The 27,269-nt window shown below is 48.1% G+C and overlaps 14 protein-coding genes and 1 non-coding gene across 15 annotated transcripts; 9 read left to right on the forward strand and 6 right to left on the reverse strand.

Moving 5' to 3' along the window:
• Window positions 1-1,352: 1,352 nt before the first annotated feature.
• On the forward strand, window positions 1,353-2,671 carry HD556DRAFT_1302556 (uncharacterized protein; the record flags this gene model as incomplete). Its single annotated transcript, XM_041299508.1, has 6 exons — window positions 1,353-1,649; window positions 1,678-1,784; window positions 1,839-1,926; window positions 1,979-2,347; window positions 2,401-2,480; window positions 2,536-2,671. 6 exons carry the CDS (start codon window positions 1,353-1,355, stop codon window positions 2,669-2,671), a joined length of 1,077 nt encoding a protein of 358 aa, XP_041167872.1.
• Window positions 2,672-3,221: 550 nt separating this feature from the next.
• Window positions 3,222-4,397, forward strand: HD556DRAFT_1223657 (kinase-like domain-containing protein; the record flags this gene model as incomplete). The annotated part of the gene is made up of 2 exons (XM_041296902.1): window positions 3,222-3,443; window positions 3,501-4,397. The coding sequence occupies 2 exons, from the start codon at window positions 3,222-3,224 to the stop codon at window positions 4,395-4,397; spliced, it is 1,119 nt and encodes a 372-aa protein (XP_041167873.1).
• A 468-nt stretch (window positions 4,398-4,865) lies between these two features.
• Window positions 4,866-6,439, forward strand: HD556DRAFT_1223563 (uncharacterized protein; the record flags this gene model as incomplete). The annotated part of the gene is made up of 3 exons (XM_041296893.1): window positions 4,866-5,272; window positions 5,329-5,362; window positions 5,414-6,439. 3 exons carry the CDS (start codon window positions 4,866-4,868, stop codon window positions 6,437-6,439), a joined length of 1,467 nt encoding a protein of 488 aa, XP_041167874.1.
• Window positions 6,440-6,490: 51 nt separating this feature from the next.
• On the reverse strand, window positions 6,491-7,676 carry HD556DRAFT_35518 (HIT-like domain-containing protein). The gene is made up of 3 exons (XM_041310364.1): window positions 7,075-7,676; window positions 6,872-7,017; window positions 6,491-6,818 (listed from the first exon to the last, which is right to left on the reverse strand). Exons 1-3 carry the CDS (start codon window positions 7,178-7,180, stop codon window positions 6,543-6,545), a joined length of 528 nt encoding a protein of 175 aa, XP_041167875.1. The 5' UTR covers window positions 7,181-7,676; the 3' UTR covers window positions 6,491-6,542.
• On the forward strand, window positions 7,336-10,366 carry HD556DRAFT_1223930 (uncharacterized protein; the record flags this gene model as incomplete). Its single annotated transcript, XM_041296921.1, has 10 exons — window positions 7,336-7,676; window positions 7,723-8,199; window positions 8,251-8,408; window positions 8,457-8,573; window positions 8,634-8,744; window positions 8,779-9,110; window positions 9,161-9,274; window positions 9,322-9,498; window positions 9,555-9,961; window positions 10,012-10,366. The coding sequence occupies 10 exons, from the start codon at window positions 7,336-7,338 to the stop codon at window positions 10,364-10,366; spliced, it is 2,589 nt and encodes an 862-aa protein (XP_041167876.1).
• Window positions 10,367-11,149: 783 nt separating this feature from the next.
• Window positions 11,150-13,050, forward strand: HD556DRAFT_1435928 (malate synthase; the record flags this gene model as incomplete). The annotated part of the gene is made up of 6 exons (XM_041305491.1): window positions 11,150-11,495; window positions 11,547-11,682; window positions 11,736-12,065; window positions 12,128-12,262; window positions 12,311-12,515; window positions 12,580-13,050. The coding sequence occupies 6 exons, from the start codon at window positions 11,150-11,152 to the stop codon at window positions 13,048-13,050; spliced, it is 1,623 nt and encodes a 540-aa protein (XP_041167877.1).
• Window positions 13,051-14,291: 1,241 nt separating this feature from the next.
• Window positions 14,292-15,020, reverse strand: HD556DRAFT_1302560 (uncharacterized protein; the record flags this gene model as incomplete). The annotated part of the gene is made up of 1 exon (XM_041299509.1): window positions 14,292-15,020. One exon carries the CDS (start codon window positions 15,018-15,020, stop codon window positions 14,292-14,294), a length of 729 nt encoding a protein of 242 aa, XP_041167878.1.
• Window positions 15,021-15,179: 159 nt separating this feature from the next.
• On the forward strand, window positions 15,180-16,285 carry HD556DRAFT_1318832 (uncharacterized protein). Its single transcript, XM_041301243.1, has 4 exons — window positions 15,180-15,411; window positions 15,470-15,549; window positions 15,614-15,689; window positions 15,749-16,285. The coding sequence occupies exons 1-4, from the start codon at window positions 15,243-15,245 to the stop codon at window positions 16,054-16,056; spliced, it is 633 nt and encodes a 210-aa protein (XP_041167879.1). The 5' UTR covers window positions 15,180-15,242; the 3' UTR covers window positions 16,057-16,285.
• On the reverse strand, window positions 16,273-16,376 carry HD556DRAFT_t3. The gene has a single exon. It is a non-coding gene; the product is annotated as a tRNA-Leu (tRNA).
• A 41-nt stretch (window positions 16,377-16,417) lies between these two features.
• HD556DRAFT_1318838 (PLC-like phosphodiesterase) lies at window positions 16,418-18,340 on the forward strand. The gene is made up of 8 exons (XM_041301244.1): window positions 16,418-16,734; window positions 16,789-16,812; window positions 16,860-16,948; window positions 17,002-17,044; window positions 17,097-17,129; window positions 17,189-17,410; window positions 17,464-17,726; window positions 17,774-18,340. Exons 1-8 carry the CDS (start codon window positions 16,524-16,526, stop codon window positions 17,981-17,983), a joined length of 1,095 nt encoding a protein of 364 aa, XP_041167880.1. The 5' UTR covers window positions 16,418-16,523; the 3' UTR covers window positions 17,984-18,340.
• On the reverse strand, window positions 17,774-19,344 carry HD556DRAFT_1318851 (small-subunit processome). The gene is made up of 4 exons (XM_041301245.1): window positions 18,905-19,344; window positions 18,655-18,853; window positions 18,403-18,599; window positions 17,774-18,351 (listed from the first exon to the last, which is right to left on the reverse strand). The coding sequence occupies exons 1-4, from the start codon at window positions 19,283-19,285 to the stop codon at window positions 18,085-18,087; spliced, it is 1,044 nt and encodes a 347-aa protein (XP_041167881.1). The 5' UTR covers window positions 19,286-19,344; the 3' UTR covers window positions 17,774-18,084.
• Window positions 19,332-20,773, forward strand: HD556DRAFT_1318855 (uncharacterized protein). Its single transcript, XM_041301246.1, has 3 exons — window positions 19,332-19,801; window positions 19,854-19,926; window positions 19,980-20,773. Exons 1-3 carry the CDS (start codon window positions 19,370-19,372, stop codon window positions 20,600-20,602), a joined length of 1,128 nt encoding a protein of 375 aa, XP_041167882.1. The 5' UTR covers window positions 19,332-19,369; the 3' UTR covers window positions 20,603-20,773.
• Window positions 20,774-22,831, reverse strand: HD556DRAFT_1318864 (uncharacterized protein). The gene is made up of 9 exons (XM_041301247.1): window positions 22,673-22,831; window positions 22,556-22,620; window positions 22,461-22,502; window positions 22,308-22,383; window positions 22,216-22,258; window positions 21,774-22,168; window positions 21,544-21,717; window positions 21,411-21,491; window positions 20,774-21,359 (listed from the first exon to the last, which is right to left on the reverse strand). Exons 1-9 carry the CDS (start codon window positions 22,721-22,723, stop codon window positions 20,904-20,906), a joined length of 1,383 nt encoding a protein of 460 aa, XP_041167883.1. The 5' UTR covers window positions 22,724-22,831; the 3' UTR covers window positions 20,774-20,903.
• Window positions 22,832-24,524, forward strand: HD556DRAFT_1318872 (uncharacterized protein). The gene is made up of 4 exons (XM_041301248.1): window positions 22,832-23,249; window positions 23,301-23,702; window positions 23,750-24,187; window positions 24,237-24,524. Exons 1-4 carry the CDS (start codon window positions 23,042-23,044, stop codon window positions 24,350-24,352), a joined length of 1,164 nt encoding a protein of 387 aa, XP_041167884.1. The 5' UTR covers window positions 22,832-23,041; the 3' UTR covers window positions 24,353-24,524.
• On the reverse strand, window positions 24,354-25,308 carry HD556DRAFT_36009 (uncharacterized protein). Its single transcript, XM_041310373.1, has 4 exons — window positions 25,034-25,308; window positions 24,688-24,983; window positions 24,470-24,631; window positions 24,354-24,403 (listed from the first exon to the last, which is right to left on the reverse strand). The coding sequence occupies exons 1-3, from the start codon at window positions 25,245-25,247 to the stop codon at window positions 24,512-24,514; spliced, it is 630 nt and encodes a 209-aa protein (XP_041167885.1). The 5' UTR covers window positions 25,248-25,308; the 3' UTR covers window positions 24,354-24,403; window positions 24,470-24,511.
• Between the last annotated feature and the right edge of the window lie 1,961 nt (window positions 25,309-27,269).

Here is a 27,269-nt window from a genome sequence, read left to right on the forward strand (position 1 = left end):
GTACGAACGTGCTCACGATCAAACTTCTGGATGTTGTCATTCATATTTCACTAAATCCAATTGTTGTACTCTATGCTTCATGATTCGGATGGGCCCATCTATCTACATATCGGAGCGATTTCCAATATGGTGTCGACGTCATGTGCGCGCTCCACTTGAGCCCCTTTGAGGCTCCACTGAGCACCACCATCGAGCGCTCGACATATGTTAGATGTCTGCGTCCTTCTACTCTTTCTTTGACCATTCGATTCGATCTTTGCTAATGTGTGTCACGGTCGTCCAAGAGCTTCACTTGCACTTACCGTATCATTCGAGTGCTCCTGCACTCCAGTGGATGCGAGGCAGGCAATGTCACTATCTCCTGTGAGGAATCTGAACCCTCGACGAATCTGCGATGAAGAGTGCTGATGCAGACCGGACTTTCGAGAGCGTGATGTCGCTGAGACACTCGAAGCGCTGTTTGCAACAGAGAACGAAGAGAAAAACACAACGGAGAACGTTGCGTACAGGCCCAGTGACCGTCTCTTATCGTAATTCACGGTAGAATTCAAAACGTCCGAAGGTAAACGGACCGATCGGGCCTTGTACTGATCAGTGACTCTTGGTTTCTTGGCGTGGGCTGTTGCTATCGCTTTGCTCGTAACGCTGAAAAGAACAACGGTGACTATCTTTTTGAATTCGATATGTCGGGCCAAAATTAATTTCGTTCCGTTACACCGTCACGTAACAGCGTGTAGTAACTGAGTTCAATTTGAAGCTTTCATTTGAACTACATACACTTGTCTCAGGCTCAAGTTCAAAGACTCAAAGTCGTACTCGCTCCATATGCCAATGAACGTCGAACGTTCGACGAACTTCACATAACTCGATGGACTTGAGAGGCAAGAGTTTCTACTTCAACCCCATTTGCTCTAACCGACTTGTCATTCCTCGCTGCCAGCGCTGAATCTCTTCACGAGATCGAGTCATGCGGACTTTGCGCTATGCAAACTAGGACACAGGTCGTGATGTGCCACGCATCTCTCAAGACCGTCCACCACGCCTGACTTTCACAGGAGTCAGGATGTTGCATCGCAACGCAAACTTGCGGGTGTCCTGCAGTCGCGTCTGACGTGGTTACATGACCATCGTGTGTTTAGTGACTTTAGTCATTCCCGCTTCCGCAGGTTTCCGTTCTTGATGACATCTGAATGCGGGTAATCGGGTCAACAACCCACCCTAAGCACAGAGATATGTGATATGAACTTCATTTCAGCCGATCTCTTACCTATAAGTATTTTGAGGTTCGCCGGTTTGTCTGGTATCTTTGTGATCCTGTCTGTCCTTCCTCTTAGTGTCTCTGCCTAGTAAACATGAACACACTAATATCCATTCTTTACCTTGCTCTCATAGGCCTCGTTACTGCCATTCCCTCGTCACTCATTCCAAGGCAGGATATCAGTGGACTAGTTTCCGCCTTCAAGTCATGTGTCTCGCTCCAAAACAGCTGTAATGCGACCACAGTTGATCTCAGCAACTTTTATAACTACACGTCGTGTTTCCTCCTAACTGCATGTATGGAGAGCCCTGCACAAGTCCTCAACGCATCCGCAGCGCCTGCGACTCAACCCCGTCTGACTGAATCTGTCCGAATAAAGCTTGATATTTGTGTTCTTTGCTGATCTGGTGGTACTATAGGTTTTCTATGCCATAACAAATGGGAATTCGTACATGACACAACAAAACTACATCGATGCGTATTACCATCAGATTTCCATCACTCCTGGCGGCTCCTACCCTGACAAGTAAGTCTTCCTACAATATATCGGGGTTCGAATTCTTGACGATTTTATTTGCAGCGGTACTTACATTACTGGTCAATGGTCGACCATCGCTGCTTGGACCGGGTTCTGCGCCACTGAAAACATTCCTCATGCAAACCTCGCTGTGCGTACTCGGTGTTTTTGGACAATAATATGTGTCCTTACATGTTTTCCAGGACTGGCTTGAGTATTCATCTGTCCCTGGAGTGTGTCCCGCAGTGGCATCGTGCAACACAGCGGTGCCAAACATCCCATGCGCCCCTCAGCCGATAACAGACAATGGTTCATGCACCGAAATGGCTACCCAGTGTCAATTTTGGGTGACCCAGGGCCTCTTCCAGAATGAATACTGCGTTCTCGCGAGCTTCTGCCATGCGTGGAGCAACACTGATGTCCTACTGCAACACTTATACCCGTTAGATACCTCTCCAATGCCCACTACTGCTCAAGAGGCGAAGCTTTCTGAAGCAGTGTTCTATAATATGACAGGTGGAGCAGCATCAATGACTCAACAAAACGTGATCGATGCATATTACGAGGGCTTGGTAGGTTATCACTTGAACTGTGTTGATAACTTGACGAGCTTTCATATCAACAGACAGGCACATGGACGTCCCTCGGTGGAACTTTGGGAGGGATGCCCGAGAAAACCGATAATGATGGACCGTATCCAACCTCGTGAGTTATCACGAGATCTCTGAAGAATGACTATGAATATGTTTTCGTTTTCAAGCACTGACTATGTCATTGAGTTCTGGGGTATTATCAGCGCATGGACCGGTTTCTGTGATACACGCACTATCCCGTATGACAACCTAGCGGATTATCTCTCCTTTGCCGCCACCAGTGGATATCATCCCACTTGTTAGGGGAAATTGAGTTCTCGGTATCTGATCCGGACTCTGACCTGTTTATTTCGAATATTTCGATATCCTGTCTTTCCAAATGACATTTGTTAATACCTGACCTTCGTTGATTTTGAATGATAAACATCCACTCGCTCTCTAAGCCATCCCTGACTCCCACATTAGTGGAGGAGCCTGAGGAACCCACTGTATTTTTTCTCTGCACCCAACTTGATTTGATTCACCGGATCTCCCTGATACACCCTGGACTTGGAAATCTTCATGCATCAGTGAACTCACACAATTCTGTGAAATTTCTTGTACTGTACTGTGGTTTGGCCGAGTTAGATGCTGTTTGCTCGTACCTAATAGTCACATGGCAATTGCTGACATATGTTGGTAAGGCGACACTGCATAACATCCTCGGATCCGCACCGTGTTCTACTTCTATCGGTAGCGAGCGTCTTGAGTCAAACATGGGTGCTTAACGTTATGACTTGGACAGGTGCTTAAAAGGCAGGCTGTATGTAGATGTCGCAGTGACGATAACCCAGCGATACTCATCTAATCGGACATGAGAGACGTTGACCTCACCACCATCGCTGGCGTACGAAGATATTTGTCTAATACCCCTTTCGCATCAGATACAATAAACGCGCTGACAGGAGGCTTCACCAACTTCACATACAGAATATACCTCAACGACTCATTCAAGGGCAGGGCAACATTGGTGTTGAAGTATGCAGCACCGTACGTCGCTGCACTCGGTGCGATGGCTCTTTCTACAGAGCGCCAAGTGAGGCTTCTTTTGAAGTGGCGTTACACAGGAACTGGACTGATAACGACCTGGCAGAAATTCGATGTGGAAGCCTTACGGCTCGTCCGCAAGATGCACGCTGATGACGATGTCATCACCGTTCCTAACGTCCATCTCTTCGACGAAGAAGCCCACGTCATGATCATTGACGATTGCGGGACGGACGCTCGTACGCTGAAACAGTTGGTGATTGACGAGGCGCTACCACAGACAGTCGCCGAAGAAATTGGTGCCACGATCGGCCGTTTCCTTGGGCGCGTCCATACCTGGAACAAAGACGCGTCTTTCGATATGGGTATTTTCGGTAACAATGAGATGGGCAAGACGATCTCGGCTTTGGTTACATATGGTCGCCTCATATCTACGCTTAGCGGTAGAGATAATATCGCGGCTTTGGCAGATCCCGGTTTCGATATCCCTGAGGGGAAACTGACCGTTATCTCGAAGCTAGCGGAGACCCGCAGCCAGGAAATTGGTAGCGCGACGGAGGTGTTCACACATGGAGACTTCTGGCCTGGGAATATAATGGTAACCCTTCGGAGCGACTCAGAGGGGAACACGCTTGGGTTAGAGAAGCTTTATGTGTTGGACTGGGAGGTGGCGAAGGCGGGTCTTCGGGGGCTAGACGTTGGTCAGTTCTGCGCAGAGATGCGGCTGCTTCAGCGGTTCTATGCAAGCCGCCAGGAGGAGACGTCCGAGATTATTAGATCCTTCCTCTTGGCTTATAGAGGAGGAAGTGGGCCTGATGAAGCGCTCGCGAGGGTTGCGATTGCACATGTTGGAGCACATCTGGTTACTTGGACGCCACGGGTGCATTGGGGAGACAAGGAAGACACTAGAAAGGCGGTTGCCGAAGGAGTTGAGTTGTTAATTGAAGGTGCTGAAGGGACATCAGCCTGGCTGGAGGGTAGTCTCGTTGGAAAGTTGATGTGAAGGCAAGATTCGTTACAATCACAAATATTAGTGGTACTCAATTCAACTTTTCAAATATTGTGAAAGTCACATTAGCTCATTTAATTAGTACTACTCGGCTATTACTACACCGTGTTTATCGTCGCAAAGGGTCTTTATTCGACGCGCTACTTGGCTAGCTCATCCTTTTAATTTTGGCGCCATCCAGATACTTTCAAGGTTACGACGCCTTTGTGATCCGAGTCGTTATGCGTTAACTGCACAGTATAAAGTAGTTCTGGAACACTTCGTTCGGCAGTTGAATCACTAGTGGCCGCATCACATTCCTATACGACATCTCGACTTGGCACATCTTGACTTTAACTCTATTACATAGCACTGAGCACAGTGAGCAGTGCAGTAATGTCCCACGAAATCTCCGAGTCACACTCGGTGGCAGCCGTTACCACTACTAGCGCCGCTAGCTCACCTTCTCCAACGTCTATGCTAATGCGGCAGCTGGATAGACTTCCTGCAGAGCTGTATAGTGCAATTATCAGTCACCTACCAGCAGACACGTTCCAACAAGATGTCCTTGCCCTGACAAGAGCGATACCCAAATCGCCTGTGCCTATCTATCATTTATTCGAACGCATACACCTCAAGCATGCCCAGCAGATCGTACAATTGTATAGTCGCTTGCGCAATGCCAATAACGAGAGAAACTGGGTCAAGGACTTTGGTATCGTGACTTGGACTGTCGATGCCGATGTCCTCGTCAATTTACTGGGAATCCTCCCTCGAATATCTTCTCTCCTTCTCTTCGTGGGACCCAACTTTGCTCCAGAGCATCTTGAGGAGATGTTTCATAAGCCAAGGGAAGACCTGCGCTTCCTCTCTTTACGTTTCCGCCCCTAGTGAGTATCAATTTGTCAATTCCTTTCGTTTATCCCTCCTGAAGTGTGTGATGAAGCGTCCAGAAAGCCACATATTTTCAATTTCTCAAGGTAATATCTCGCGTTGAATCTTATACTTTTCGCCTAACTTGTACTTGTCAGGGAGCTTATTTCGATACTACCTTGACTGCACTTTCCCGTTGGCCTTCCTACAAGTTACCAGCCCTATCTATCGTCCAGGATCCTCCCGAACCATTGATATCGCATTTCGCACAACCGCTCGTCTTCTTTCGACTCGAGCCAATATCTGTCCTATTGTGCTCAAAATATGTCAGCTCATTGATCCACCTGCGTCTCCGTATACCATCTCGTCAAGTATCCCGATTTATCAGCAGCATCCCGTCCTCTGTCCCTGCATTACGCCTTCTTGACCTGTCCACATGTAATATTCTTGCCTCGGATATGGAGGGGATACTGATTCGATTTCATGGTCTGCAACATCTGATTCTTGATGGATGCAGCGTTGCGCGAGACCAATCGCAGGCGACGGAATGGAATAACATTGGAAAGATATGTGCGACTGCAACTGTCAGGCGAGCAAAAGCACGGGAAAAGGTGTTGAAAACTTGGTTACAGCACAATGCAGCCACTACTACTACACTAGCAGGCATGCCACAGCCCGCAGCAAGACGTATTAGACCAGGTCGGCGTGGTCTCGCCACGGCTACTATCTCGCTCAGGGAAGAACCTACCGCGTCAGAGCCAGACATTATCCACATACCTGCTGGAATAGTTATTCCTAAGGTACGCATCGTTCCATCACCACCGGTGCTACTCTCCCTGTGCACGTCAGCATCCTTTATCACCGATATTCAACATCAGACCATTCGCGAGGAGTTTGAGAAGGGCTGGGATGAAGGGCTGGTACAACTCACAGCCGTTAAGTCTAGGCTTTACGGATCTTGGAAAAATGGCATACAGATGATGCGCATTACCGCCGATGCCAGCGGTGGCGGATATGATGGTCTGGAATTTATAGAGGGCGATAACGCATTCTACTCCGAACAGGATGGCAACGCGAGTCTGGCCCCGCCTGTATTGTGCCTTGCAGGATCAGGCACTTCAGGAAAGCACGTAGAGGGTTGCGGTCATAATATTGCTTGGAATGTCTGGAATGATACAATCTAGGCCAGGATAGACACACCTTCCTCTAGACGCTTAGATTTATCCTATGTATTTAAACCTTCCAGATTGCAGCAGAATGGGCACGTAGCATTGCACAGCGTTGGCATCATGTAAAGAAACCTCTCAGCCATGTCGCCTCCTGTTCCATGTCTTCCAGCGTCCGCGGTAATCTGTCCTCATCTGCATCGACTTTGAGCTGGTGATGTTGCACCGTGGTGCTAGACACTTTGATATTTTGCAAGTCGCGGGGCAAGTCCGCTTCCGACTGCTCTAATGCAGGATATATATCATCCATTCTCTGCGAAAAGTAGTCTCCGTGGTATTTCCGAGGCATGATATGGAAGTGGACGTGAGGTATAGACTGTCCTGCAGCCTTTCCATCCTAGACCGTATAGGTGAATATCGAGTCATATGTTCGTCTGCCAGTAGTTATACCTGGCATGCCACGGTCAACGCGTCACCGCCGTACGCTCGCTCGACCACTCGACCGACATTTTGGACAGAAGCGATGAGGGATGTTAATTCTGCTGTAGTGAGATCCGTCAAGCGCGGTACAGGTCGATTGGGGATTACAAGCACGTCTAAAAGTCCGGCTTATAAGCCTGAGATTGAAATATGGTACGAAGGGCTAGGCTCACGTCCTGGCACGATTGGCTTGAGATTGACGATGGCGTACGATAGCGCTGTCCTGTAAAACGCTTGTCTTGTAACTTCAATTGTGGAGAACAAAAGCGGAGGCGACATCTTTGAACCAAGTGTCGTTTTAAGTTATTTAGCGGAAGGGTCAAAGTTACTCAATACGGTCGAGTAAACAAAGTCATCCAGTCTCGTGCATCATCGAGGTCATCGCTCAAGTCTACACTCGACATCAACTTTGCACTTGGCTCTCTGATAGCCAAATGTCGAGTCCGACAGATATATTTTTGCCACCGACGCTACCGTATCCTATAAAAATCACATCTCTCGATGTCCAGCTAGGTGCTACTGTGCAGCGCGGGACCCGGCTATTGACGTACTCCTTCCTGTATTCATCTCCTGCAACAGTCTCGAAGCCAGAAACTCGGTTTGGCACATGGGACTGTTCAATTGAAGGAACTGTCGAATCCTGGAGGGTCAAGTCTGGCGACTGCATCTCTACCCAGAAGGCGAAACAGAGACCTATCATATGCATCACGGAGCCATGCAAGCATGGTGTTCAGATTGGGGGACTATGCGGGCTGTGCGGGAAGGATATGACAGAGTGCGTGTATCACTAGGTCGCACGAGCTCTATTGACGCATGTTCAGATTTGATTATACGGGATTCTCTGATGCGTCGCGCGCATCTATCCAGATGACACATTCTGCCTTCGGTCCAACGGTTTCCTTGGAGGAAGCCCGGAGGTTAGAGAAGGAAACAGCAGAGCACTTACTCAAGTCGAGGAAACTTTCTCTCATCGTCGATCTTGACCAAACCATAGTGCATGCGACGGTCGACCCGACTGTGGGTGAGTGGATTGCAGAAGGCGAGGCATGGGAGGCCAAACAAACCAAGAAGAGATCGACTACTCCAAACGACGGACCTTCTGATGACGACTCTGACGGGACAGCGTCCGATGCTGAAGACGAATGCAATCCAAACTGGGAAGCTTTGCAGGACGTACGAAAGTTTCGTCTGGGTCCAGAATCGTTTGGAATTCTTACAGTTCCAAGAGGCGGGCACAAAGGAAAGGGAAAGCAGAAACTAATCGAGAATGAAGGATGCATGTATTACATCAAACCTCGGTGCGTCGGGCCTTTACTTCATCGTCAGAGTGGCTAGCTCATTTCTACAAGACCTGGAACCCAGGAATTCTTTCAGAATATATCGGCAAAGTATGAGATGCATGTATACACCATGGGTACTCGAGCCTATGCAGAAGAGGTTTGTGCTGCCATTGACCCTGATGGTAAAATATTTGGAGGAAGGATTCTCAGTAGAGATGAAAGCGGGAGTGAGTGACTTCATCTGATAGTGATCTTGCAGCTCAACATCATTCAAGGTCTCACGCAGAAAAGTCTACAACGTCTATTTCCCTGTGATACATCCATGGTAGTTATCATCGATGATCGTGCAGACGTTTGGGAGTGGAGTCCGAACCTTATCAAAGTCATTCCGTGTTAGTGCCGTTGTTGTCATATCGTGCCTTAAAACCCCCACACTGATTTTCTTTTTCAAGATGACTTTTTCGTTGGCATAGGAGACATTAACTCTGCCTTCCTGCCCAAAATCGAACCTCTCGCACCCACAGTCCCATCTCCCTCTCTTGGCGAGTCTTTTTTTAGAAAGGGTCTTCATTAATTCGTGCTAACTGGATTAACTAGCCAAGCCGCCCTCACCTCCTGTTTCTGAATCCGAAACCACGTCATTACCAACATCAACACCCGAAGAATGCGACAAAGCAGAGATGGAATCGAAGGCGATGCTAACACGAAATTCCATGGCGCTCGAAGCCCAAGTCGAAGAGCGTCCGTTAGCCAAGAAGCAAGAAGCTCTGCTGGAGTCTGACGATACCGGATCGACTGCACTACCTGGAGATCCATCATCCCATCATCCCAAAAGCGATACGAAGGCAGCAGCAAGCCCCAAGGCAGAGAAAGTTCCACGCAAGGCGTTATTGAAAAACGACGATACCGAGCTTCAACGGGTTGGCTATGTGTGTATCTTTCACATTGTAGAGTGTAGCATTAATTAAATTTATTACAGCTACTTGGGGAAGTCCATCGTCGCTTCTTTACCTCATATGACAACAGATCGCCAGAAGACCGAGGTAAGAAACGACGGCCCACCCTTACACGCTCTAAAGCCCATGACGTGACAGTAAGTGGTTTATATCTCTCATGTAACGTCAATCAATTGCGCCGCAGAAAATTATTCCGCAAATGCGCATGGATACTCTGCAAGGGGTGCATATATTATTTTCCAGTGTGATACCTCTTGATACAAAGCCCGAAACAACTGAGATCTGGAAAATAGCTCACATGTTTGGGGCACAATGCTATACTGAGCTATCCAGTCGAATTACCCACGTGGTTGCCGCCAAGGTCGCTCGCTCTCTATCTTTCATACGACTCTAGCTCATAGATCTTCTATTGTATAGCATGGCACAGTCAAGGTAGATGCCGCACGGAAGCGAGGGGGAATCAAGATTGTGTGGTTATCTTGGTTCACGGACTCGATAGCACTGTGGGGTCGACAAGATGAGACTCCATATTTACTGGATGACCCGTCAGCCGCAGCTCCCAATTCTAGTCCGATCCTCGACCCACACCAGATTTCTTCAGATCCGGAGCCCGATGCAGACGACTGGGACGTAGAGCCTGCCCCAGCAGGGAGCGCGTCCTTGGAGCTTCAGGACATCGATTGGAACGACATCAATGATGAAGTCGAAGCTGCTATGAACGAGAGCGACGATGAAGATGATGCCATGAGTGAAAGGAGTAGTGCGAGAAGTGTGTTATCTGATAACGACGATGCCATGCTTGATGAAACTCGAAGTCAACTAAGGTTCGAATCCCGCCCTTCAAATTGCCGGTTTAATTCCATCCTTCCTACAGTAGTCCAAATACTACTCCTCGACTGAAACGCAAAAGGCTACGAAGCGTCACACCTTCTGACAGTGGGACTAATGGGGTTGGTGACAAGCTGGGCGATGCTCTTCGTTCTCCCCTTGCCAAGCGCAAGAAACTAGCCGCAAGTCGAAGTGGAACATCCAAACTGAAAGAGGCTGTCACTGCTGATGAATTGGTAGATACCGAGTCGCTCTCGGATCACAGCCGTAAACCTTCGCCCTTGCTATCTGAACCTCTCGAGAATTTTGAGGAAAGTGTGGAGGACGAAGATTATGCTGACGATGGAGACGATGAAGACGACGACTGGCTAGCTCACGAATTGGAAGTTGACTGGGGATAATTTCTGTCCATTTTGTTCACTCAATTTTTTTGTTTTCGCGTTTTAGTGTATTTCCCTGTAGCCTATTCTACGGAAGTAATATTGCATTGCATGCTACGATATCATACCAAGATCCTGCCAGTGGGTTCCTATCTCACCACCGTCCCTTCGTTCCAACGTATCATTATGGTTCGAGCCTAGATTTTAGTTATGATCACGATTTTCGGATAATCGAGCCATTGCAACAGCGCTTCTCGATCCAATCCCATCAGTACTAGTGTCTCCTTGGTGTCCATTGTGGCGTCACACCTCGAAACAGCTCTCGCCCCTGAGCCTGGGTTTGTGGTACGGGTCTCACAGAACCGCTAGTAGGCAAAAGTCAAGGTGGTAATTGTGTAAGACCTGCAAGTACGCGTGAACCAGGCATTTGAAGTTGATCTAGGCTTACGTACATGTGTGCCATACGCGAGGTCACGTCCCTTGGACAGTCACTAGTCTTCTCTGTGCTCACCTATGTATATGTTTATCCAGAAACGCGAGACCAGCCTGCGAGAGTATGTTACATATGTGGTGACTGTCAGGAGCGCGGCCAAAATCGAAAAACGGGAACGGGGAGGGGTGACTCGAACAATGACGTATGTTCCGAAATGCGGACATGCGATGGACACCCGAAAAACGACAGGTACAATATTGGGTCAAAAACACATGCTCGCGGAAACACTAGCGCGGTGTGTCGGAGTCCCGAGACCTAGTACTACTTAATACGCACTCGTCTTACTCCTACTCCCTATTCATTCCCAAATCATGGTTGCAGGTGTTCAGATTCACACAAAGGTCGCACAGGACGCCCAGTCTGAAATCCTTACCGATGGTGCAGTTGCATTTCTCGCTGCACTTCATAGAACCTTCGAGTCTACAAGACAGAGCCTCCTAGCCGCGCGCGATGATGCACAGCGCAGGTTTGACTCAGGAGTACCTCTTGACTTTCCTCCTGAAACAGCTCACATCCGTGCTGAACCTTCATGGCACTGCGCACCCCCTGGACCCGGTCTTGAAGACAGACGCGTTGAGATCACTGGTCCTACTGACCGGAAAATGGTCATCAATGCTCTAAACAGTGGTGCAAAGACCTTCATGGCAGACTTCGAAGGTACGCGGATCATTTACGATGCTAATGATCGTGTTAATATAATGTATCCAGACTCTAGTGCTCCTACATTCGCAAACATGATTGTTGGTCAAGTCAATTTGCGGGATGCAATTAACCGACAGATCGACTTCTCATCCAGCGGCAAGCAATATAAGTTATCTGAGAACCCCGCTGTGCTTCTTGTCCGGTACGTTTGATATTTTTGATACTGGCGCATTCAGATGTTTATATCTTGTGTAGACCTAGGGGCTGGCACTTGGACGAGACACGTGTCACGGTCGACAATACCCCTATCTCGGGGTCTCTCTTCGACTTTGGGCTCTACTTCTACACCAATGCTCATGAGCTCATAAAGCGTGGCTCGGGCCCCTTCTTCTATCTTCCAAAGATGGAGCACTATCTCGAGGCCCGTCTGTGGAATGACGTCTTCCTCTTTTCCCAGTCCTACATTGGAATACCTCACAACACAATCAGGGCAACCGTCCTCATCGAAACGCTTCCCGCAGCATTCCAGATGGAAGAAATTCTATTTGAGTTGAGAAACCACTCTGCCGGACTCAATTGCGGAAGGTGAGGGAATATAGATGGTCTGTTGCGAATAGTCAATTTGCTCACTCACGTGGTATGGTCAGATGGGATTATATATTTAGTGCAATCAAGAAGCGCAGGGCCGATAGAAGTGCCGTATTACCAGACAGGAAGGATGTTACTATGACTGTGCCTTTCATGGATGCGTATGTGCGTCTTCTGATCCAAACTTGCCACAGGTAAGGCTATTTTCTGCGTGTTATCATAGTGCTTACACGTGTTTTTAGGAGGAAGGTTGCTGCTATGGGCGGCATGTCTGCACAAATTCCCATTAAAGATGACCCTAAAGCCAACGAGGTGGCAATGGAGAAGGTCCGAGCAGACAAGCTTCGCGAGGTCACGGCTGGCCATGATGGAACGTGGATCGCGCACCCCTTGATCAACCAGATCGCTCGCAAGGTGTTTGACGAAAATATGCTGGGTCCTAATCAGGTTCGCATCTGCGACATTTTTATCTCTGTCATAATTCATAATGCTTATCATCCATACGTTGTAGTATCACATCCGACGTGAGGATGTGAAAGTCGCTGCGGCGGACTTGCTGAGCTCCAATGTTCCCGGAAAGATTACCGAGGACGGCATTCGCTCCAATGTCTCTGTGGCTCTCGCCTACTGCGGAGCTTGGATCGGTGGCAATGGCTGCATCCCTGTCAGCTACTTGATGGAGGATGCCGCTACTGCTGAGATCGCACGGGTGCAGCTCTGGCAGTGGGTGAAGTACAGCTCACGTCTTGATACTGGCGAGCAGATCACCGCGCCGTATGTCGACCGCATTATCGCAGAGCAAGCATCCGGCGTCCAGAAGATCGCCCCAAGTGTCAAGGATGATCACTTGAAAATTGCTACGAAGTATCTCATGGATCAAGTCAGGCAACAATGGCCAAGCGAGTTTTTGACGAGTGACTTGATGCCATACTTGACGATGGCTGATGGTGTTGAGGACAAGTGGCACAGGAGTGTTCTGTAATATGTGACTGTTTGTTCTATTGGATTTGTCAATGCCTTCGTAGGTCTATGCGCTCATAAGCCTGAAATATTCTTCCCAGTGTATTTGTAGTATCATACGGACTTGTTAATGGGCTAACAAATATTGTATGTTAAGCCCAATATTTGCGTACGAGAAATACGACACATGCAATTTTTGAGACAGCCCTTGGAGCTTGAGATGTACCGTTGCTACTGTGCGAACGCCGTGAAGGAGTAAACATGGTTGAGAGGAGCACCGCCGTAGACAGATTACAAATATATGGAGCCACATGTGAGTAGGATGCACCTCGTGACCGACCTTGAGCCTAATAAATTCTTCATCCTGTATCCTCGCCCTCAACCTTTGCGGATCCAGGAACCAAATCTATTTGGTTCTTCCGGCTCTCCGAGATGCACGCTTGTGTAGACAGCGGCGTCCCTCATGGCGTCCTTCTTTCTACTCTTGGCTGCCATACATATGGAGGCTCACACTTAGTAGATGCATGATGCATACGTTCCGAGTCAGCGCTGAAGATTACGCGATACCGCATGATACGTACCCGCCTAAATACACAGCCCAAGGCGAATAGTTGTTGAGAGTTCTGTCCGTGATATCGCCCTTCAATATTCAACCGATCGACGAATCGGTCGCAAGAGGGCAAGTGCTGGGGCCAAACAATATTAGTCGGTCAGACAATATCCCGAAGAAAATGTTGTCCCGCTTCAGAAAATTGACGCACCACTTGTAGACACTAGCTGGCATCAAGGCGGATCTTGGCACACACGCCGCTGGTATTGTACTCTGAAACCACAGGATTTTGAAAGGCAAGTTTGTGTTTGATTTATGTCGACCTGTAGGTGGGAAGCGGACAAGACAGTAGCCGGACAGAAAATCATAGCCTTGCAATTCAATATGCGGTCCCTAAAGAAAGAGAAACTGTGTGTATTTATGTGGCAGTACGTCGAAAGGCATGATAAGAATTATGGAAAGGTACAATACAATTCACGTCGAGAAATTCGACCAAGTATACAATATAAACAGCTGCAGCCGCAAGCAAAAAATGGGAATTTGTGGACATGTTTTACAAGGAGCCGCCAGGGTTCTGTAACCCTGAACTGGCAGTGGATAAGGGGAATGCATTTCCTATATTCTAGAAGACTGATGAGCTCCGGACGCATAAAGACCGAACTACTCACTACGGTTTCGGAAAATTGTCTTAATAAAACTGGTGCATACCGTTACTACGGAGACGGGTAGACAATGCCTGCGGCTGCTTCCAGACGAAGTACTTCATCTATCAAAGCATCCCTCCCTTCCTCGAGCCACCGGCAATATTCAACTGTTCGAAAGAGGACCCCGCTCTTGCCTTTGCTGTGACCCTTCCCCCTGCTACCGCTGCCCTTTGGTCTGCCCCTAGTAGGCATATCAATAGCCTGTGCACCAGCTGGGGCGAGAAGGGAGATCAACTGGGCGTATCCCTCACGAATGGCGTTACGACGCTTTTGCTCTGACATGATATGATTGAGTCTTTTCTGAGGGGTCGATAGAAGGACTTTGGCTCTCCCCGTCTGACACGGGGCTGCAGAAGCTCTCTTGCGCTTTGTGCCTGTTGAATCTTGTTTCGAGGGAGAAGACGAAGTTGCGGATGATGAAGATGAAGGTCTGGCGTTTGAAGTATCTGATGGTATCTCAGATCGCTCTGGAAGTATCGGCGACATAATTTCTCCCGAATTATCTAGATCGCGCGCGCTTTGCTGCACAGGATAGGGCGCAGTGAGAGCGGGATCTGATTCGAAATCCCAATTAAAGTTGTCCAAGAATCCTAGCAGATCAGTTGTTTCGGACGGAGAGAAGAGGTCTGCAGATGATGGGATGGGAAGTAGAGGAGGGGATAAACTTGCGAGAGCAGGATCAAATACATACTCGAAATCGGAGAAGGGAGGTGGCTGAGACGGAGATTGGGATGACATGGTGGTGCAGGCAAGAACTGTTACCGACCCGGAATGAATCGATTACCGGTACGGTAATTACGGCACAGAACCATGCCTTGGCCGGTGTGGCGGAAGCTACCGGATGTACAAATACGCATAAATGGAGATAAATATCAATTAAATAGGTATATTCGCTCCGATGAATTACTTATATTCCCGCTTTACCGAACAGCGTCGGAACCTCACCGCTCCGCAACACCCATGTCGGCTCTTAGTGAGGCATCTACACCGGCGCATGACGCGGCGTCGGCCATGGACGCACAACAACTACATCAACTTCATCAACATGCTGCCGACGCTCAGCAGCAGCAGCAGCAACATCCCTCCAATGGCCCATCGCCAGTCAACGATTCAACAGCAACTCGTAAAGGTGAGCTTTGGCACCATAATCGTCAACGATGACACATATATGTATATATAATGTCCAGCAAAAGCCCCTTCAGTAAGGCGAGCATGTACTGCATGTCATACCGGTAAAACTCGTTGTAGTGAGGTATTACCATGCCAGGTTGGTACAGATCTCGAACAAACATATTCGTTCTCCAATAAATTGACCGCGTACCTCCCATTAGAGCTGCTTAAAACGAGGTATCGGTGCAACATGCGCATATCCAGATCCTGAAAGCGACCAAAATCAGTCGCATCAAAGTAATTATTTGACTTCGCTGAAACGTAGTCTACTTATTCACGATCTTGTAATCTCTCAGCTCCTGGTGTGTCTACATTTGCTCAGGCACCCCTGGGATATGTCCATGGAGCACCTACTCTCAGCCAGCATCAATATTATGATTACAATGGTGCATTTACTGGCGCATCTTCATCTACCTTTCGGCCCAACAAACGGCCCCGTAATCTCACAGAGGAAGAGGCAGCCGCCATCACTAGGAATTTTAGTCGTGGAGACTTTTTTGTTGGCTCAAGCGCTCCTGTGCGCATTGATCCCCGTCTGCCAGTCAGGCTTACCCTAGGCGAGGGGGACCATGTGCATTTCAGTATCACAGAAACTTTGACGTGATTGAGCTATCTATTACTGGAAAATTAATCGACTACTTCTTGCGTTCGTTTCCGAATCGCACTGTGTATCATTACGATCGTCACAACCGCCTTCTGAGGATTACTTTCGCGGTACCTCTCGCAAATCTCATGTACATAATATAATATTGTCGAAGAGGGCAGCGGGAATTATATTTAACGCACTTGAAAAATTCATGGCGAAACGCAGCAAAAGTATTGATGAGAGTGGGATTCGAACCCACGCCCCGGAGGACCAGATAACTTGCTCATCTAATGAGCTGATCCTTAGTCTGGCGCCTTAGACCGCTCGGCCATCTCACCATGTGTGGTAATCCAATTGTACCTTATTTTACATCATGCAGCGGTGGCGCAGTTACAGTGGCGTGGTTTCTATATAGGCTATGCAACCTGAAACTAGTCCCCTTCTATAATTTTTGTCGTCTCTCACTTGCTTCGAACGTATTGATCATGCCATCGTTTTCTTTCACCTGGGCGCAGGTCGCTCTGTCCACTTTTGCAATGATATCACTCGTTTCTAACTTGGTTTATGCTTCGCCCACCGAATCGCCGCTTCGCCGTGCCACGATTTGCAATGGAAGTCCTGATCTGTGTACCCGTAGTTTCGGAAACGTCACATTTGTCGGTGCCCATGATTCTTATGCTGTTGGTACCAACAACAGTGAGTTTCAATGTCCTTGTACATGCAGATACTTACTCGATTATTCTCCTGAAGTTTTCGCAACCCAGGACTACAACAGTGAGCACAAACTTATTTCAAAATTTATTTAAAATGACTCCTGTCAGTTACACAACAGCTGAATGACGGGATTCGAATGCTACAAATGCAGGCTCATAACTCGAGTGGAGTCATTCATCTTTGCCACACGAGTTGTGTATGTGACGTACTTGTTGTGCCAATTGACATGCCGTACTCACTGTATTGTAGTCGCTCTTGGATGGCGGAACCCTTCAGGCTTACCTCACAACTGGTGAGAATCCAAATTCACCTTCAGGTTGCTTTCCTCATATATTGGTATATAGTCAAAGCCTGGCTAGACGCCAATCCAAATGAAGGTCAGTACTCTTCATGATAGAAGGCAGAACTCCGGCATTTCTCAAGATATCTTTTCCAGTACTTTCATTGCTCATTGTCAACTCTGATACTCTTCCACCGAGTAGTTACGACACTGTCTTCAAAGCGGTTGGGCTTGACACAATGTCTTACTCGCCGCCCTCCTCTTCGCTACTTGAAAGTAATTGGCCGACCCTTGGCAGCCTCATCGATTCGGGAACGCGATTGATAACTTTCATGGACTCCAACGCCAACTTCAACTCCGTTCCTTACATCATTGACGGTGTGTTACACAGTTGAGCCCGCGGAGACTGTGCTTAATACTTTTATCCCCAGAATTTACCAACATCTGGGAAACTGCGTATGACGTCACCACGTCGTTTGATTGCAATGTGAACCGGTCAAACGCCAATACCCCCACTGCTACATCTATGTACCTTATTAATCACTTCTTGGATACGTTGGTCCTTGGCCAACCTGCTCCGGACCCAAGTCAAGCTAATCAAACCAATGCTGTCACCGGTTCAAATTCCCTGGGTGAGCAGTTCAGTCTCTGCACCGGCCAACAGGGCAGAAACCCAAACTTCATGCTTGTTGACGTACGTACATCCAACTATTTCATGGATTTCTTTCTGATGGTTCCAAGTTCTATGAGTACGGTGGTGGATCTGTGTTCGAAGTCGCTGCCACCGCTAATGGCGTTACTTATTCACCTGCCACGCCCATTGCGACTCCGGGAGGAACAGGTTCAACCTCACCGAGTGCGACATCATCCTCGTTGAACTTAAGCTTCAGTCGGTGGAGCTCAGTTTGGGTGGTTATAGGCAGCATAGCGTTCGGCGCCTTCTACATTTAGCAATCTATCATTTGATCCGGATCTGGGACTGAATTCGTATAATATACACTCGCATTATACTCGTCGAGCTACACAATGGATTGTCATGGACTTCGATAATACTATCGCTTTCTTTCTATACGCCACTTGTATACCCGAGGTTTGTAATTCTTCTCATCCACTTTGCTTGCCTTAGAAGCTGCCGCGTCGTCCATTTCGTCCTCATCTTCATCGTTCTCAGCCCCTACTTCTTCGACGCCACGCAACTTCCGCCGACCTCCCTTACCCGCCAAAAGTCTTTGCATCTCTAGTTCACGTTGTGTATACCGCAATTGGGTATCACGTTTTAGTCGCGCAGCGAGTTCTTTTAGGAGTCGCTTCCGGTTTTGCTGAGTGAAAATTCTCAGGAAGCGGATGACAACAAGAAAATATGGACATACCACATTAAGTTGCCGTGTTTCTTCAGCATCATCGACAATATCCGTTGATACAACGGCTGAGCATTTGTTTTTCCGTCTCCGTCGAGACGATGCACTTTCCACGGTCTTCCAGCCGAGATCAACTTCAGTCAGTTCGACATCCACTTCAATCGTAGTTTTGGCCTGGTTTGAATATTGCTGCTGAGATAATTGTTTTGCTGCGGTGTATATGTCATTATGACATAAACGATACGGCGTCACAAATACACTCGCCTTCCACCTCATTCTCAGCAAAGATAATGTGACGTGGGGGTGGACGCCGTTTTGTTCCTGGCGGTATGATACATGCCTCTCGAAGTGTTTCCAGGTCAGTTTCGTCCAACGCGTCCTCGCCGTCATCCTCTATGTTATCATCCTGCGGGGCAATAAGGTTAGCCAAGGCAGTAAGTTGGCTTTTGATCCTCTCGATTTTCTGTCAAGGAATAAGTCGAATAATCAATACAAGCACGCATAAAATGTATGCCTTGATTCCGTTGGCTCTCATTGTCCGAACATAGCCCTCATCTTGTGTCTTGAGGAGCTTAACCATATCCATAGGCATAGAAACATTTCCTCTATCCTTGACATGCACCCCCTGCACCGTCCTCTCCTTGTTCATCCCAAAGTAGAACTCATCCTTATTCCTATCCGCTGCCTTCTGCCTAAGGCGCGTTATACGATCCTGCTTGGAGTGATAATCCCGTGCACGTTGAACATAGTCCTTGTGCTTTTCTAAAATTCCAAATTTTGCGCGATGAGAGAGCTGCGAGCGCTCTTTATGATTTCGCCTATGCAACGAATTTCTGAGGGAGGAGGTCATAATGTTGAAGAAAGGAAAGCGTGTGACAAAAATGTTACGTGACATTGTATAAAGTTGTCACACGCGGGACCAGTTTTCCACCTTTTTGCTTTCATCCCAACCATTTTTTGTTCGGAATCCTTGTCAAAAATGAGTTTCCAGCATTTCAGGCTCGGGCAACTGGCTCTGTCCCAGCCTTTGCCTCCACATTTGCAACAGAATCAGCAGCAAACTTATTCACAAAATCCCCCATCATCCACATCGACACCCGCAGCACCTTCTAGCCTTGCTATACCTGCGCCCCCAAAGTCGACAACTGCAAGGTCACCTTACGGTTGTGGCGATAGTGACGATGGATACACTCTTATATTCCCAAATCTCGCTGCATTTCAGGAATGGAGGGCTCACGAGGAAGAAACACAGATGGTCGAATTCGTGAAGGGCGACACTCATGGCAGCAAGGCAGTTCCTCCCCGTTTCAAGGACCACACTAAACTAGTTTGTGCCCGGCATTCAAGGAGCGGTCGTAAGAAGTATGTAAAGAAACATCCAGAGCGCGTTCGCAAGGTACCCAGTAGGAAGGTTCGTATCAGTAGTACGATCTACAGTATAGCCTGTTCACGCATTCCCTCAGCTTGATGGGCAGGGGTGTCTGGCGTCCATCAGCTACAAGACTTATTATGACACTGATGAAGTTCGAGTCTGTTGTGAGTATTCATGCAAGTGTCGGGGGTATCGCCTTGCCTGAACGATCTCATAGACATTGCTGAGCATTCGCATCCAATCGGGCTGGCAAACCTGCCATTTACCCGTCGCGGTAGGCGGCAAACAGTTCTAGCCGAGAAGGAAGAATCGAAGCGCGCCATACAAGCAGCTTCTACGGCCCCCGCTGCCACGCAGCAGGAGAGCTCATCTACTTCATCTCAAACACAGGTCCAAAACTATCCTTCAAACCCTCCACTCGCCCATCTGCCCCATCCGTTCTCTGCTTTCCCTGGACCTCCGGCAATCGGCTATCCTCACATCGGTCCTCCTCAGGGTTCACCATCTCAGCAAGAATTGTGGGACCGCATGAGCATTCTATTTAACTCCATTCGTGAACATGCTCGAGCATTTGATTACCCCGGGCCTACTGTCGTTGCTCTTGAAAGCGTTCTCATCCGATTATATTTGGAAAGCCCGATGGGCGTTGTAGGGGGCCCAGGCTTTGGAGTCCTTGGCCCGAATATGCACGGAGGCACGATGGCCCCTCATCAGCATCAGCAGCCCCAGCAGTCCCATCAAGATGTTCGTCAACACCAACAACAAATGAACGGCGCATCTCCTCAAAACGGTGAACAAGTAGTGAACAATGAAATGGATAGCGGTATAGAAAGTGGTTGACAACCCAGATTTTGGTTTATTCGTCGCCATCATTTTGAAGCTTCATCCTTGCAAGCTGTACTGTAAGATAGGTTGATGTCTAGTGGATTTTGCATGCGTTTGTTCCTCGGGAGTCGGGACTTCAGCAGGAGTACCGCACAATGTACCAAACACTTCTTCTAATGCAGTATAATTCATTCTAGTATCATCATATAATTCCAGCAAGAACCTGTTATTACAAGAGATGACGAAAGATTGACTACATGTGCATAAAATATATTGCCTATCCCACGGCGGTCATCCCTCTGGGTATACTTCGATATCAATCCGCAAACGGATCGGCGAATGGATCCTCGTCATCCACGATTCTTTCTGAGCGTCGCAAGCTTGAAGACGCTGCAGGTTGGTGTGCGACGTTTCTCAGTTGTTCCTCTCCATCGCTCTCGTAGTCACTGAAATCAGAGAGACTTCCCCTACCCTGATCCCACTCCGAATCCGGTGAAATGTTACGATGTGCGGTTGGTCTCATGGGTGGGGGCAATTTCCCCTCTTCATTACCCAGAGAACCAAATGATAGATCTCGAAGATCTTCGTGGATATGATTCCTACTTCTTTCTTGCTCCTCATAATCGTGTAGTTGCTGTTTGTATTGTTCTACAGCTGCTCGTTGCTGAACCGACAGCTCGCCTGTACTATTTGGGCTGAGGTGTGTCGTCGCCATTGCGGCTTGTATATTCGCTGTAGGATCTGACGCCGTCGTCTGATCGGTAGCTGAAAGCTGAACGCAGATCACTGAACAGCGAATTTATGCTAGAAAGCGGCCACCTACATTGACATACATTTGCAGGGCGGTGATAATGTGCTCGTTCGTCTCGATTAACGCTCCGATTATTTCCTCGTTCTCCACGAGCTGGTTTAAGTCATGAGAAACTAAATCAACAGCAAAAGAAAGAAACACAGACTTGGATATAGCGCACTATGGGCTTACGGATAGCACGTGCCTTCCCGAGACACTCCTGCACGCGTTCATTCGAGACCACGCTTTCTTTCTCGCTATTCACCAGCTTTATGGCATTTACCAGGTTACTGGACGCTTGACTTGCGTTAGCGATGGTTGTCAGTATTTGCGGCTTCTCCTGTTATCGTGTTAGTTTGGTGGCAGATCACGAGCCTGGCAATGGGGGTCACGCACAGCTTCAAAGTCGAAGGGGGGTCGGCGGGACCGGGCCTTCTTCTTCCTTGCGTCTTCCTCAGCTTTACGTGCCCTTTTCTTCGCTTCTTGCTTCTCCAGCTTAGCTTGTTGTTTCGCCAGTTCCTTTTCGTCCCTCTCTTTCATTTTCCTTTCGTAGTCAGATGATGGCCCGTGACTTAGTGGATCTGCATTATTTGAGTATCCTTGGCTGCGACGATCTGCAGGACGACATTGTCTGAAGAGACCTGCAACAACGGACATCGATGGATCATCCTTGAACTGGGAGTGCCATGATGCAAGAACGACCATGAGCTTCTTCTTAACTTTCTGATCCGTCGTTGGATCAGTTGAGAGTTGCTTTATGGCGTCAACCAGCTGGCCGTCGGCAAACGTGGCTGTTGTCATAAGCCAAAGCCAGTCGCATATTTGCATGTAAACTCACTTTGAAATTTCTGGGGACCATTGTCGACAAGTGCGTTCAGTATCTAGTCCTATCAGTCAATCTGCTTCCGCCGATAAGGAATTTAAACGTACGACAAGTGCACGGTACTGATGATGTGCGTCTCCATGCTTGAGCTTCTTTCGTATTGCTCTGGATGCTTCGGGAGTTCTAGTGTAAGGGGTGGACGCCCAACGCATCAACGGTTACTACCATTAAACAATGTTAGGTCCGGATTTCAAGCGCACCCTGTTGGTTGTAGCGCAATTGATTCTACTAGTTCCGGTATTCTTAAAAACATTGAATGAGCTTCGCATCCATTTCAAGATACTATTGTCCCTACCCATCATACGCCTCATCATTATATGAAGGTGAGGTGAGAATGTCTACCCAATCGGTAATAGATGACTGCAGCGGATCGTAATTGTCTGAGCGAGCAAGAGCGATATCCTGAACTTACATGAGGTTTCTCGCGGTTGAGCGCAGAAACTGCAAACTTGAGAGCAGACATGAAGAGCTGCTTAAGCTTGTGACTGCAGCCGCCAAGTTAAGGAAAAGCGCCTAAATAGCCGGTCTTACCCAGGGGTGCGTGACTCATCACGACCTTGTCACAGATATACATATTATTTCTTGGTGCGCAGCCAGCTGTGCGCTGTCGAGGAACAGGATGAAACAGGAGGTCGATAGGCTTTATAGCGGGCCCGTCTCCGCGAGCATCGCCATCAATGGGGATAAAGATCAACAAAGCAGCACGGTCAGGGCGACCCCATACAGCGACTATGACGTCAACGGGGCTGTCCCAATGTAATCCTCATCACACCATCACAACATGCCAGTTGAGACATACAACGCCCATAGTATGAGCTCTAGTGGGAGTCCCCGAAGACAAAGGCGAATAAAGAATGAGGACAACTCTGCACAAGTGAAGATAGAACAGGAGGTCGGTGAGAAGCGCGAAGCTGAAACAGGAGAAGAGACGGAGGCGAAGAGGCTGAAGACAGAAGAAGCTGATACAACTGAATATGCATTCACCCCAGGTTAGTGTATTCTTCCGAGTGCTTCATTATCATCGAACCTATTTTATTCAGGGGTAATCGAGCGTGGTCATATATACTTCTTCTACCGCCCAAAAGTCCAACGTGAAGAAGTTCATTCTATGGACGATGTCGGCAAGCTCCATATGCTCCTTGTCCCTAGTTCATCCGAGTCCTTAACCGTGCAAGGCGAAATTAAGCAGAGTAAAGATGTCTCCGGTGCAGATGCGGAGCAGATGAACCTTGTGGCGCAAGGCGCAGACGCTGCACCCCCACCTGAATCAACGACAAAGGATAAAAAACATTTCCGCTTGATCATTGTGGGGAAGAAGAAACTCCCTGACCCTGAAAGCGAAAGGCACGTCCCAATTTGGGCGACAGTAATATTCCTCGGCGACAATTTACATGACCTGGAGAAGAAGTTGGGGGAAAAGACTTATGAGACAAAAACTCGGGGTATGATTTTACCCCTAGTGACGATTCCATTTTGAAACCGTCGTCAGGTACACGTCACACACCACCCGTTCGCCTCGCAGGCCGTGGTGTGTATGCGATTGTCAACTCTCAAGGGAATGTCCCATCAAGAAATGCCACTCATCTCGGATACCACCTTTCACACCCGACCGAGTTGGGAGATGTCCAGAAAGCACTTGGGATTCATATTGCATCCTCTTTCGTAATCCAAGTCAAAAATCCCAAAGCAGAAGCTCAGGCTGGTCAACGTGTAGGATTGCCCGAGAGTCGACGTGCAATGTATTCAGAAGGCATCATGAAACACGTATTTGGAAGAGGTGAAAAAGGACGCTCGTCGATTGGGCTCCGATTCACCAATTGTAACTGTATTGAACTTCTGGAGCACGAAGGTGCCGAATTACTTCTCATTCCCGCTCGTACGGGAACGGAAGGAAATGATCAGAGCCTCGGAAATGGGCGGGGAGAAGGTGACGTCTGGTCCTATCATCCCGAAGCTAAATATTTACTGGAGTTTAGCTTTGGAAGAAGTCAGCCGCTATGAATCGGAGGAACGAGTCGAACAAATCTTTAAGGAACTGGCCTTTAATAAGGACCAATTCCCAGGAGAGCCTCTCAAAGGGGAGTGGGCATAACACGGTTAATATGAAAGGCTACGTGGCCATATCACGAGTTTTCTTGCGGACCTGCGAGGAATGCAATTGCGGTAATGATACTATGCTAGTCAATGGGTAAAATACAAATGTTCGCACAAGTTTTCTCGTCTTGTCCATGTCATGTCATGTCATGTCATGTCATGTCATGTCAGGTCCTGCTTCATCACCATCATCATTCACTCGTATCACTTTAATCCATTCGCGGTAATTGAAATTTCCTTGACGATCAGTGAATGAACTCTTAAGGAACTTGTCAATCTGGACACGAAATCAGCCACTCGGACGGTGAGAACAGGTGCAAAGTTCAAACGAACTTCCTGCTGATCCATTCTTTCTCCTACTTCTCCCATCCATTTCTGCATCTCATCAGATTTAACCGTACCCGTGTCGCCCTCGTCGAAACATTCAAAAGCCTCCCTCAACTCAGCTTCTGGATCGAACTCGAAAAGTCGTTCGCTCATCATGGTGAGGAACATGGTGAAATTGATACCTCTGTCTGATGAAACTGACGAGTCGCGCGAAGGAGTCACAGGAGGCGACTTGCTGTGCCCAGGGCCACCAGGGCGCGCGCTGAGCAGGCCATCTAGCGTACTCTTCGATGGTGAAATGCCTGAAACCTGAATGAGCGCTCGACTTGTTAATCAACGAGTGCAACCTCACCAAGACTTGAGAATATTTCTCGCAAATCAGATTCCGTCACCCAGCCATCCTTGTCGTGGTCGATAAGTTGAAATGCCTCCTTGAACAGCTGGATCTGAGGTGCCTGAAACAAGGAGAAAACACCGGATGGCTCGCGTCTTGCTCTTGACTTTTGCGAGTTGGATGGTTTAGAAGGGGTTGCGTTCGGTGAAAGATAGTCTGGGTATCGCGACATGGTGTTTGAGTAAACTGTATTCAGAATCAAAAGCAACTTAATGGACCAGTTTGCACGTGACAACGCGTTATGTCGTTACCGTGTTTGCATCGGGACAAAAACATACGCTGGACTTTGAGTCCAACGTAGAATGGTGATGGCCATCCAAGTTGTGATTCGCTTGCGGCCCAGTGAGGGAGAGATTGAAACAAGAGATTTGATCCTATCCCCATGTCCACGTTGTGCACTTCCTCATATTTGCCGAATATCTAACCAACCACCACTTCCGTGATGATCAAACCTTCCGTCCAACTCGACTTCAACAATCTCTTGGTGCCCACCGATTTAGCACCTCGCATGACTGTACCAACGACACCAACACAGCACCCCGAGAGACCCGATCAGTGGGCTGTCTTGCGTGGGTTAAGACCTCTTTATTGTTAGCCCGTGATCATGGCGGCGCAGTGATGGTGTGAACAGTCTACTATTAGGTGTGTTGCTTCAAATGACTTTTGACAAGTGCTGACTCGGATTTCCTCTCGGCGGGCCTTCGCTTGCAGTGACAGTATCCGAGTCGGGGGTTTTCGGGTACGGACGTTGACGCTGCCGTCGTCGTGAGCAGCCGCTTGGTATGCATATAGCCATCTGTTCTCGTTCCGTCGTACCTATTAACTTTAATGTGCAGCCTGATACCCACAGAGCTCATATAAGCGGGCGGTAACCAACAGGATGTGAAACTGGTTTCAGGTGTCGCATTTCCACCGAGTTACATAAATTATTTGTATCTCTTTTAGATGCACCTCGGTAAGTACATTCAATATACTCTGCAGTAGCCGGCGTAATACCTCCTAATACACTCACATGATAGTCGATAAATTGGCATGTCCGAATACACGATAAGTGATAGTAGCTGATTCGCGCTAGTCTGCTATGCCGTGAATGGAGTTTGTTCCCACCTCGTGCCAAACGTGATATCACGGGTTGTGTTCTGCTGTAGGTCTTCTTCGAGATAGGTTAACCTCTTAGAGGTATATCTACTGAAACGGTTGCTTCTGATTAGGTACAGGTGTTTGGGGCGCACTCGGCATGGACAATGGTACCCTAAAATATTTGTGCGTATGTATCTTTTTAATAAATACTCCCTCAGTGTATATCGTTTGTTGGCAGCGTGGACGGTAATGAAAATCATTGCTGACATGTGTACCTGGATGGGACGCTCGCTTTGCGCTCGCTCACAGGTCGCCTTTTATGTTTCCATGTAGGGTTTTTTTTTCACCTCCTTGGCATATATTTCTCGCCAAGTTTTAGCTTTGCCTACTTGAAAGGATCGCACTAGTGTCATTTATGCAAGCGGGGTGTCCACTCCATTTTTGCAAAGAGCAATCTCGATATAAGAGCGGCTTCAATAATATTTAAATAAGAGGTTCAGTGTTCATTTATCGCTGGTATCCCTTCCGAGGAGATTATGCATGACTCATTGCCCTGATTCAGACTATGGTGTAAGGTCGTGCAATCTCACGAAGCCTCGGTTGCCTATAGCCGCACAGCGATACGGTCGCCCGGGCCAACGTCATTCTTCAAAAGGATTTACTTGTATCTTAGGGTTTGGAACGCAAGGTACCAAACTTTGTATCGACTCATTCGAGTTCTTGATTACAGTCCACCTTACAGCCCGCCTTAATGAATGCGATTTGCTGCCCATGTCGTTAGTTTGAGATTCGTGGTAATGCTCGAAGTTGCATAACAGGTGCTCGAGGGGTCATGAAAGAAATTTACCGCGTGACCTTTATCAGTATGAAGACCTTCTTTTCCAGTTGACTACCGCTGAGGGCAAGGCTGCTCTAGGCCACTGGATCTGCGGTTATACTGCGAAGGGACCGGTTATTATGGAAAGGCCGTCCACAAGAAAAGTATCATTCTCACTAGTGCCACTCATCCTTCGGACCCGTCAGTCGGTTCGATAAACACGCGGAGTAGACGCCGCTTGTTGTGCGCAGTAGAAAGCTTTGTACACCTGGTTCAGAATTGAAAGGCGGTCCAAGG

The sequence above is a fragment of the Suillus plorans genome, assembly GCF_016647745.1.
Source record: "Suillus plorans strain S12 chromosome Unknown HD556scaffold_1, whole genome shotgun sequence".
Lineage (NCBI taxonomy): Eukaryota > Fungi > Basidiomycota > Agaricomycetes > Boletales > Suillaceae > Suillus > Suillus plorans.